This window comes from Carlito syrichta, unplaced genomic scaffold (genome assembly GCF_000164805.1).
Source record: "Carlito syrichta isolate Samal-C Ts95f unplaced genomic scaffold, Tarsius_syrichta-2.0.1 Scaffold301887, whole genome shotgun sequence".
Classification (NCBI taxonomy): Eukaryota; Metazoa; Chordata; class Mammalia; order Primates; family Tarsiidae; genus Carlito; species Carlito syrichta.
In genome coordinates, this window is record NW_007245983.1 from 297479 (window position 1) to 308367 (window position 10889).

The following is a 10889-nucleotide window of genomic DNA, read 5'->3' on the forward strand; positions in this document are numbered from 1 at the left end:
AGTCTCCTGGCACGCTCTCGGCCTCGAGGAGCCTCCGTTTCCCCTCGAGGGAGTGGGCACTCCGCCCCGCGCAGGCCCAGCTCGTGTGCGCCGTAACGGCGCCCGTTCTCCCGCTTCCGCCGGCCTCCGAGGCGCCCTGGGGGCCGGCGCGGGCGCCCGACGCCGGGGGTGATCACTGCCCAGACAGTGGGATCGTTGGGCCCCGGGGAGAAGGGGCCCGGCTCTGCTTCTTGGATGCCTAGCAGGCTTCTTGGAGAAGGAACCTTCGAGTTGATGCTTAGGGGATGAATAGGCGTTCTTATGGCCCGGGGATGCCACCATACTGAGCCAGAGGAGGCTGCGTCTGCTTCGGACACAAAACACCAAAGTGATCCAGCTGTAAAGGAGTGGGAGACTTTTTTTTTTTTTCTTTGAGTTGGAGTCTCACTCTGTCGCCCAGACTGGAGCGCAGTGGCCGCTCCCGGCCACCGCAGCCTCGACCTGCCGGGCTCCGGCGATCCTTCCGCCTCAGCCTTCCGAGTAGCCGGAATTACAGGCGCGCGCTACCACGCCCGGCTGATTTTTTGATTTATGGTAGAGATGAGGTCTCGCTGTCCAGGCGGGTCTCGAACCCGCGGGCTCAGGCAATTCGCTCACCTCAGCCTCCCAAAGGCGCGGGATTACAGGCTGAGCCACCGAGCCCGGCTTGGAGTGGGAGACTTTTAAGATGCTTGAAGTGTGCCCAAGGGGCTGACGTTTTGACTTGGTGCAACGACCCCGCGTGTGTAGCAGTTTGGCCTGGCGGGTGGGAGCTCAGGAAAGGGAAATGACCCTGTGGCTACTACCATCCTGACAGGAAGGGCAAGGTCCTGGGGGAGCTGAGGAGTCGGACCTGGCTGGAGAGGCATGTCTTGGTAGAAAGCAGAATTCTCCGAATCTGAGATGGGGTGAGGTTGTTAGGGCAGTGGAGAGGACTCCAAGGGGCCGGGATTGAGTGCCTGGGCTGTTGCCTGAGGAATTGTTCATTTACCTTAGTCTTAGGGTAAAATAGACTTTTTCATCATAGTTTGAAAACTATTTTCATCTAATAGCACTCTTTTCAATAAAGTCATTAGTTGAAATGTAACTTTTTCATTGCTTGGATTACTTTCCATTGAACTGTCTGCAGATGAGTAAAATGCTGCCAGACTATGATGCAATCTAGTATTCAGTGTGACAGATGCAGACTCCCATGGGGGGAAACAGGTGCTGAATAAAAGTTTCAAGGGTCCTGGAAGCAGGCAAAGCCCACCTGCATTTCACCTCCACACAGGGGAGGCCACAAGACAGCAGAAATTTGTATCCCCAGAACGTCCTGGTCAGAAAGAAACTTAAATCCAAGATATCCATTTTACAAGTAAGGAAACAGCCCCACAGAAAATGGTGAATGAAGTAATGTCACAGCTCACGGTCATGGATGTCCCTTCCAGTCAGGGAGGCAGTGCTGCCGGGGGGGACATCACACGGTGCCTGGGTACACCTTAGACGAAGTGGTCAGGGGAGCTATGCCTGAGGCGGTGACACTGAACAGGGGACCTGAAGGAAACATAAGAGGGAGCCAAGCAAAGGCTCAGAGTTGGGGTGAACTCAGTGTATTCCGGAAACAGCATGGCCACACTGGAACGGAAGAGAGAGATGAGATGGGGTGGAGGGCTGGTGTGGAGCTAGGAAGGCCGAGGAAACGACTTGGTCTTAACTCAGATGGGACAGTGATATGGTCTGACTTCAGTTTGAAAAGGGGCCTCTGGCAGCTATATTGAGGACACATCTGAGGTTGGGTGCAGAGGCTCGAGCCTGTCATCCCAGCACTTTGGAAGGCCGAAGTGAGAGGATTGCCGGAGTCCAGGGGTTTGAGAACAGCCTGGGCCACTTGGTGAGACCTCGTCTCTACAATAAATTAAAAAACTAGCCAGGCGTGGTGGAGCATGCCTGTGGTTCCAGCTACTTGGAAGACAGATGGAAGGATCGCCTGAGCCCAGCAGGTCAAGGCTGTGGTGTCCATGAGCGTGCCACTGCACTGCAGCCTGGGCGACAGAGCGAAACTCCAACTCAGAAAAAAAAAAAAAAAGAGAGAGAGAGAACACATCTGGTAATGAAAGCCAAAACAAAGAGTTGATTTAGAAGGTGACACCAGCCAGTCCAGGGAATAAGCAATGGGCAGCTCAAGCCAAGCAGGTGCCAGTAGTGGTAGTAGGAACAAGTTGGATATATTTTGAAGGTAGAGCCCATAGGATTTGCTGGTGGCTTAGATGTGGCATGTAAGAGGAATGGGAGTCACATGTGATTTCAAGTTCAAAAAAGATGTACACAGTCATTCATTCTGATAGAACTATAAGCATTTGGAAAATATGACGGCAAAGCTCCTGTGCACCATTGGACTAATTTAAGACTAAGCTGGCAACAGCTCTCCATCTCCTGGAAGCCTTCCCATGGTCGGAAGCAAGGCTCATTAATTAATTCATCCAGCAAGCATTCATGTGCCGGGCCTGGAGACTAAGAAAACCAACTCAGGTGTTGGCCATAGTTCTGTCCCCAGGAAACTTGCAGGTTGGCTGTGGAAACTGACACATAAACATCATTTTAACTCAGTCTGTTTGGGGACTGCGCCGAGAGGGATGCACAGAGGACTTGGGACTCAAGGGGAGGTTGCTGCTCATGGGATGGGAGAGGGCTCCCTGAAGGAGGTGACACCTGACAGCAATAAGAGGACAGCCTGGCTTTAACCAGTGCTCTAAGAGGCTGTGTGTCTTTGTAAATGGCAGTGCAGTGACACTAATGCCAATTAATGCATGCTATGAACAGCAATGGAAGGCCTATTCAGAAACTCTAAACACCTTCCCAGCTTTGTGAGTTACCGTTTAACTTTCAGGGTCAGACCCAAGTGTTGGCTCCAGTGAGAGCATTAATACTGATGATAATTTGAGCGATTGTTGTGCATCAGGTGTTGTGTTAAGAGCTGTACATGTATCTTCTGTAATCCTTATAAATGCCCCATTTCACAGGTGAGAAAACTGAGACTCAAGGGAGGGGTTTGTCAAGAGCTCAACTAGTACCTTGGCGATAAGGCAAGAATTTGGAACCCGGTCGTGGTTCACTTTGAAAAAAGCTATGAGTGGCCTTTCCAACGCCACTTGTCGCCTCCACCAGAACACTTACGGAGTTGGATTATAACTGTCTGACTCCGCCTCTCCCGCTCACCTCGCACTTTAAACTCCTCCAAGGCAGGAATCTCGTTAATTCGGCTTCGAAAACCTTCACCCCCTCAGACCACCGGCGCCTAGCTCAGAGCTGCACAGATTGGGAGATCTGCAAGTTTCCCCGAATGAATGAGTGAACGAATACATGACTAAATGGACGATTTCGAGCCCTTAGTGTGTCGTCTACAGTAAACTTCCGCCAACCCGGGGCCTCGGTTTCCCCAACTGCGCAGCTCAGGGTGTATTACCCACCTAGACAGCTCCGGGCGGCGGGAAAGAGGCGGGCACCACGGGGCGGGGCGGGGCGGGGCGGGGCGGGGCGGAATGGGAAGGGCGGAGCCGAGGAGCCCCATGCCGCGGCGTCATTGGCTGCGCCCACCTCCACCCGGCAGTAGTTACAGAGGTCAGCCTCTCCCACTTCCTCTTTCCCTCGGAGCAGGGGTCCGCGGCTGTGGTGCCTTGTGCAGCAATGGTAGGAGCCGGGAGATCGAATAACATCCGCGCGCTGGCGGGAGCGTGGTTTGGGGCAGGGGGCACAGGCTGAGTCCCCGGATCCCATAGGCCAGCTGGGCCTGTGGGACACCGCGCAGAACGGCCTGGCACCAACACAGCCCGCCTCCCGTTTTTTCCTCTGCCGAGCTTAGACCGGGAAGGACTCGCGCGGCCGCGACCTGTCTTCCTGTCTTTGGAATGGGGTGGCGGCTGTGTCTGGTAGCCGGCCTGGGCGAGGTCGCGCCCGCCGGGGTCTCAGTTACCCTGTCCGAGACACGGCCTCGGCGGGGAATCGATGCTGAGCCCCGGAAGGGCCTTCGTAGCCGAGTGCGAGGCGCGCCCCTTTCGGGCCTGGCCGCGACACAGGAGGGCCGGCGGGTTGACCCACACGCTTTCTCGCGCGCAGGCCAAGATTAAGGCCCGAGACCTGCGCGGCAAGAAGAAGGAGGAGCTGCTGAAACAGCTGGACGACCTGAAGGTGGAGCTGTCTCAGCTGCGGGTCGCCAAAGTGACAGGCGGCGCGGCGTCCAAGCTCTCCAAGATGTGAGTGACGCCAGGCCTCTAGACGTGGGGAGCACGTGTGCATCGGGAGTGTCGGGATTTTTGAAGGTGGCCTCAGCAGGTGTCCGTTTAGCTGCTCACCCAGTGCATTCTTGGGCCGCAGGGGAGACCCGCTGTTTCTTTACCTACTTTGGCCCCGCGGTCCTTTTGGCTGGGGTTCCCTTGCTTGGTTTCTCAGGTTGGAGAAAGAACCACCAGCACTTGATTTTTTTTTCTTCTTCGCCTATCACCCTTGGTAAGCGGGTGCCTTGTGCACCCTTTGCTTGAGTTGTAGTGTGACATTTGATTTACATCGGTAAGGATAGAGGAGACTTGTGAAAGGAACGTGGATTTGGAGTCAAATTCACTTCTGCCATATCCTACCTGAGGGGTAGGTTGGCTTGTCTCCCACAGGATGTTGTTCCTCTAAAGAATGCTGTTCACGCCGATAACTTTGCTGTAGGGTGGGGATGGGAAGATCAGATGAGTTGGGAAACAGAGGCAAAGTAACACACTGAATTCTCGAGATCCTGTTTGCCAGCCATCTACTGGGTGACCCTCCCTCATCTCCTGAAGTGGCTTTTGAACACGACTATAAGTTAACTTCTCCCCTGCCTGCCCCCATGGTGTTTCTACTTTCTGAATGTCTCATCTCTGAGTGGCCTGGGAATCTCTAAACTGGCCTGGTTGCCTGACTTGTGGCATTACTCCCCTTGCCAGCTCATTTAACTGAGATTTGGTCGAAGGTCCTTTCCTCATCTGCCCCATCTCTCCAGCTCGCAGTTCCTCATTAAGCCTCCTTTGTTTCCATCTCGCCTAACACTCCACCGCTCAGCAGCACTTGGGCTCTCTGTCCCCATTCCTGGGATGCCTGTCCCATGCTCCTCTACCTCACTTCCAGAACACCTTCCTCCTGGGTGAATATGGATCGGCTGGTGGGGAATATCACAGTGGTCCCTGCCCTGTGGGCCCTTAAAATGCCTTGGAGAGTGCTGTGTTTTCCCCATCTTCACTGACATCTCTGTTTTGTAGCCGAGTCGTCCGCAAATCCATTGCTCGTGTTCTCACCGTTATTAACCAGACTCAGAAAGAAAACCTCAGGAAGTTCTACAAGGTGAGGGGGGCGAAGTTGGCTACCAGAAAGAGGCTTTCCTGCTTGGGTGTCTGGGACTGGGAATGGTTGGGCTTTCCAGAGTCTACCCAATTTGTGGCTGGACTCTCCTTCAGCATCTTGGACTGGCATGTGGCAATGTAGACTGCATCCTCCAGCTGCAGATGTATAGAATTTGATGGTCTGGGTTGAGCTTGAAGTCCAGACTTCCCAACTGAGTGTGCTTGGACAGTTTATGGGATGAGCTCTTTAAGGTTGTTATGGGGTTTTTTGTTTGAGTCAAGGTCTCTTGCCCAGGCTGGAGCGCAGTGGCATGATCATGATTCACTGCAGCCTCAAACTCTTGGACTCAGGCAGTCCTCCTGCCTCAGATTTCCAAGTAGCTGGAACTACAGGCACATTGCCACTATGTGCAGCTAATTTCTCTTTTCTTTTTTTCTTTTTGAGTTGGAGTCTCACTCTCGCCCAGGCTGGAGTGCAGCAGCATGCTCACAGCAACCACAGCCTCAACCTGCTGGGCTCAAGTGATCCTTCCGCCTCAGCCTTCCAAGTACCAGAACTACAGGCACAGGCCACTATGCCCAGCAAATTTTTTTGATTTATTGTAGAGATGAGGTCTCTCCAAGTTGCCCAGGCTGGTCTTGAACCAATGGACTCAGGCAACCTCTCATCTTGGTCTCTCAAAGTACTGGGATTATAGGTGTGAGCCACCATGCCTGGGCTTTTTTTCTTTTTTTTAAAATTGAAGTCTTGCTGTTGTCCAGGCTGGAGTGCAGTGGCCACTCACGGCTACTGCAACCTTGACCTGCTGGGCCCAGGTGATCCTTCCACCTCAGCCTTCCAAGTAGCTGGAACTACAGACATGCACCATTACGCCCAGCTAATTTTTTTTTGACTTATTGTAGAAACACAGTCTGAAAATATTGCCCGAGCTGGTGTTTAAGGTTTACTAGCGCTATATGGCAGTCACTGCCAAGCACCTGACATTCTGTTCTGATGAGAGGGCCCTGGGGCTTAAGCTATTTCCCAGGATCACCTGCAGTCAAGGGAGTGATGGGCCTCAGTTCCAAGCCATATCTTAAGGAGGGCTGAATTGAGTGTGCTCTTGGAAATGTACACAGGTGTCTGGGCGCCCCCAACCCTGAATTTTGACACCATTTTCTGATGTTGTCCTTAACATGTTATCAGGGTTCACGCAGAGCAGCATCCAGAAGGAGACTTTGTGCACATAAATTGGGTAAATTTCAGAGATTTGGTTTACCTGGTTGTGGGGCTGCTTGAAACTCGACACAGGTTGAAGCTGCTCTCTCTAGTGGGATTCCTTGGCAGGAGCCTCAGCCTTGCTTTTAAAGCTTTATGCTGATTAGATCAGACCCACCCTGATTACCCTGGGTGCTCTCCCTTAATTAAAGTCATCTGGTTGAGACTTTAATTATATCTACTAAATGCTTCACATCAATACCCAAATTAGTGCTTTGAATAGCTGGAAGGTTTGACGCATCAGAAAAAGCAATCATAGCTGGATGCAGTGGTTCATGCCTGTAGTCTCAGCTACTCGAGAGGCTGAGGCCCCATCTCAAAACAATGAAAAAGCAATCGCTGTGACTGGGCTAGCTGTCTCCGGTACACTGTGGTGTGCACATTTGTGTGTGAGAACATTTTTCTGGGGAGTGGGCCTGAAACTTCCATCAGGTTCTGGGTGAACCGGGCAGAGGTGGGAGCCAAAAGAATTGCCTTCATGGCCATCCAGTGAGTGGCTGGGTATCAGGCAGATGGAAGGACCTGATAGGAGTCTGTTGACTTGGGAGCAAGCCTCTGTGCTCGTGTACCAGGCACTCCTGGGGGAGAGAAGTGAGGGCTCCCCCTTTACAGAAGTAGGGAATGTTCTGTGATGATGGAATTGGCCTGTGTCTGCATTGTGATCTGGCCGCGTGTGGCTGTTGAGTATTTAATGTGACTACAGTGACTGAAAACTGAATTTCCACTATGAACAGCTGTGTGTGACTGGTGGCTAGTGCCAGCTGAAACGAGGGATGTGGCTGGACAAATGCTTTCCTGCCTCCAGCTCCCCACCACAGCTTTCCCTTGTCATCCTGAGGGGTGGCTTTCTGCAGTTCTCTGTCCACCCACAGGGCCTGGTTCCTGGGGTGGTCTGATCTCAGGATCCCAGCTCAGCTCCCAGACCTCTCCTACACCTTTCCCTCCAGGGTGGGTTCCCAGAATGAGAATGACCTGACCTTCAGGGTACTCTGCATGTGCTGCTTTCTGCTCTCTCAACTGGCATCCTGTGCCAGCACCCAGTACAGGACCTTGTCCTGAAGAAGGTCCACGGGACCTTAGAACAACAAAGGAGAGGCCAGTGAAAGCTGCCGTGGTCTAGAACCCCTCACTGGGGGCACGTTGGACAGGCCCGAGAATGGGAGGAGCAGGGCTGAGGATGTGGAGGGTGGTTCTGGGCATGCAAAAACCCAAGGCAGGAATGGAGGGCAGGGCTTTGCTCCACGTGCAGGATGACCTTGGCCAAGCCAGGTCTTCCCTGCAGCTCTGTTGTCACAGGCCACATTAGATGAATTGAGCACTGCCTTAACTCCATACGCAGCATCTTGTGTCATGAAAGGATTGGTGTGACTTTGACCTCATGGCTGAGAATCAGACAGATGGAAGGAGCATTGAGTTGGGCGTCCACTGACACGGGTGCAAGCCCCAGTTCTCTGCCTGGGATTGGGGCAACGCTCAGCCCAGTAAGTCAACAAGTGAGGACAGCTCCACCGGCCTAGGACCGGGGAGAGTTAAATGTGCTGGTGAGCACAGTGTTCGGCCTGTTGATCTCTGCCTTGCAAATCATCTTCCCCCTCCCAATCCCAGCGCCCCGTCACTCCTCACTCTCAGAAAACGTCTTCCCATTGCCCTCGTTCTGACCTCCCAGGCTCTCTTAGTTGCTCCTAGAACCCTGGTTGTTGAATTCATCTTGCTGTCTACCCCCAGGGCAAGAAGTACAAGCCCCTGGATCTGCGGCCTAAGAAAACGCGTGCCATGCGCCGCCGGCTCAACAAGCACGAGGAGAACCTGAAGACCAAGAAGCAGCAGCGGAAGGAGCGGTTATACCCAATGCGGAAGTATGCGGTCAAGGCCTGAGCATCCACGAATAAAACACAACTGGCTGACACTGTTTTTTTGTTTCCTGATGCGTCCTCTGAGCAGGCTGGAGAGGTGGGATGGGGGGCGCCCAGGCTAGGGGCCCTAGTTGTGGTTACCAGGTGACGAGTGGATCCCAGCGAGCCCCTTGCCTGCAGCTGTTGGCTGCTCTGGTGGGGCCTGTAGCCCTGGCAGGGAGAGGGTGAGATCAGGGCTATCTGAGGTTGTGTTACATTGGAGGGGCCCTGAGTAGTTTCATGCGGGGTGCTCAGCATCTGGCCTGATCGGCAGCTCCACACACTAGAAGCTTCCCATCTGGGGTGAAGGCACAGGCATGGGCCACATCCAGGACTCCCTGCCAGAAGTAGAGAACGGGGGGAATTCAAGTCTTACCCTCCCCAAGGTTGGGGTCCACTGCTCCCCCCTGGGTGCCGCAGCCACAGGCCTCACCTTCACAGTCTCCAGGCACTTCCCAGTGCTGCAGTCCCAGACTCTGACCTGGAAGCAGGGAAGGAAGGGGCAGGAGGCCTCCCTAGGCCAGCTTGGCATCTGAAATCCCCTCTAGGTAAGCCTTGACATGTTGTCCTCATGGCCTGGGTTTTGATGTCTACAGGGTTTATCTGAAATGCTTGGCATGGGGTCTGACACAAATTGGGGTGCAAGAGTTTCCCTCCACCTGAAGCTACATAGGTCACAGAAATGTCAGGCCTTAGTGCTGGCAATTAGGTAGGAGATAAGAGCCCTCAGGGCTCTGAGAAGGGAATGGTGGGATTTGTCGAGGTTACCATGCGGGAGTAGCCAGCGCTGGCCAGCCGCTGCTCATCAGGGGAGAAAGCTATGCTCTTCACCCAGGTGACATGGCCCTTGAGTTGGACAAGCAGGCTGCTGGTTGTGGGCTTCCAGATGTGGATGGTCTTGTCCCAGGAGCCGGATGCCTGAACAGCAGATAACTCTGGTCCCCTGGGTATGGGGCCTGCGGGCTGCCCGGGACCCTCTTGGAACATAGCAACCCTGCTTACCAGAAGACCAGACGCTGAGTAGCGGAGGCAGCTGATGTTGCCACTGTGGCCCTCCAGCTCCTGGTGGAAGACTGCCGGGGTTCCTGCCCGCAGGTCCCAGATGCAGATAGTGGAGTCCCAGGAGCCGGTGGCCTGCAAGCAGCTCCCTGAGTCTGGCCCAGCCAGCCCTGCCCACCCTCCAGTGCCCAGGCTGGATGTGGGAGCACAGTCCCATCACTCAGCTACATGTGGGTCATGGGCCATGAATGGGGACCCAGGGCTGAGGTAAGCCTCACCAGGCAGTCCGCACTGGGTGAGAAGTCACTGCTCTGGATGGAGTCTCGGTGCCCAACTAAGAGGCGCAGTATCTGGCCAGACTAGAGGACACAGCCCTGAGCCTCTGGAGGCAGCTGCCCAAGAGGGGTCAGGCCTGGGCCTTCCTGCGAGGCTGCCAGAGCCACGTCACCACATAGCACCTGGGCCTTGACAGGCAGGGAAGGGCTGTCCAGGCAGGGGACCTGTGCCGAGGTATGTGGGGCAGGCAGCTGCAGCGGGGTGGGGGATGGAGGAGTGGTCTTGGGTACCTGGTGTGGACAGGGGCATGCAGAACCAATGGAGGGTTTGAGCCAGGAGGTAAGACGGGACGCCCTCTGGAGCCAGTGTGGAGGGTGCATGTCCTCCCCGGTCCCAGGTCTGACTGGGCCCCCCTCCACATACCTGCACCTCCCAGAGCATCACCCGCTTGTCCCAGCCACCCGAGGCCAGCTGCCTTGAGTCAGGGCTGAAGCTGACTGTCTCCACACTCCGCTGGTGACCTGCAGGCACCCGCCCAGGTGACAGCACACAGCAAGGTCCAAAAGGGAATGCAGGCCTGCCTGCTCGGCTCCAGATGGCACCTAGCCCACTCACCCTTCAGGACCCGCAGACACTTGGCTCCTCCCACATCCCACAGGCGGACAGTGCAGTCACAGGAGGAGCTGGCAAAGAGGTGGCCATCAGGAGAGAAGCGGCAGAACTTCACAGGGCCTAGGACAGGTGGTCGTGTCGGACAGGGTACTCTGCCCTCCACTTTCCGTCCGTACAGCCCAACCCCGGCTTATTTCTCCAGGCTTATTGTCCAACCCCTGCCATCTGGAGGCCTGGATTCCCAAGCTGGGCTGGTTTCTCGGCCTTGGAATACCCCATCTTGGTCTGCCCATCTGGAGATCATCAAATGCAAGCACCTCCCAAAATCTCATCCAGCATAGGTTCCTTGCTCCTGTGAGCTCCCAGCCCCTAACTTTCCCTATCAATGGCATTAACCTGTCTGCCTGTAATTGCCTGCTTTTTTTTTTTTTTGAGTTGGAGTCTCACTCCATCACCCAGACTGGAGTGCAGTGGCTGCTCCCGGCCCTCGCC

The 10889-nt window shown here is 54.7% G+C and overlaps 2 protein-coding genes across 5 annotated transcripts in view; one reads left to right on the plus strand and one right to left on the minus strand.

Moving 5' to 3' along the window:
* Window positions 1-3594: 3594 nt before the first annotated feature.
* On the plus strand, window positions 3595-8524 carry RPL35 (ribosomal protein L35). 3 transcript variants are annotated; one of them, XM_008055581.1, is made up of 4 exons: window positions 3595-3687; window positions 4114-4250; window positions 5280-5361; window positions 8344-8524. In XM_008055581.1, the coding sequence occupies exons 1-4, from the start codon at window positions 3685-3687 to the stop codon at window positions 8491-8493; spliced, it is 372 nt and encodes a 123-aa protein (XP_008053772.1). In that variant the 5' UTR covers window positions 3595-3684; the 3' UTR covers window positions 8494-8524. The 3 variants fall into 3 exon arrangements, with proteins under 3 accessions (XP_008053772.1, XP_021566824.1, XP_021566823.1); XM_021711149.1 differs by having other exon boundaries at window positions 3607-3687; window positions 5280-5370; XM_021711148.1 differs by lacking the exon at window positions 3595-3687 and having other exon boundaries at window positions 3988-4250.
* A 66-nt stretch (window positions 8525-8590) lies between these two features.
* WDR38 (WD repeat domain 38) overlaps window positions 8591-10889 on the minus strand; it is a 4428-nt gene continuing 2129 nt past the window's right edge. For both annotated transcript variants that reach the window (XM_008055579.2, XM_008055580.1), the window contains exons 3-9: window positions 10401-10517; window positions 10209-10306; window positions 9788-9868; window positions 9513-9644; window positions 9279-9428; window positions 8944-8991; window positions 8591-8848 (exon numbers count right to left, since the gene is read on the minus strand). In XM_008055579.2, the coding sequence (XP_008053770.1) occupies window positions 8762-8848; window positions 8944-8991; window positions 9279-9428; window positions 9513-9644; window positions 9788-9868; window positions 10209-10306; window positions 10401-10517 (713 nt within the window). In that variant the 3' untranslated portion in view covers window positions 8591-8761. The remainder of the gene's footprint in view (window positions 8849-8943; window positions 8992-9278; window positions 9429-9512; window positions 9645-9787; window positions 9869-10208; window positions 10307-10400; window positions 10518-10889) is intronic.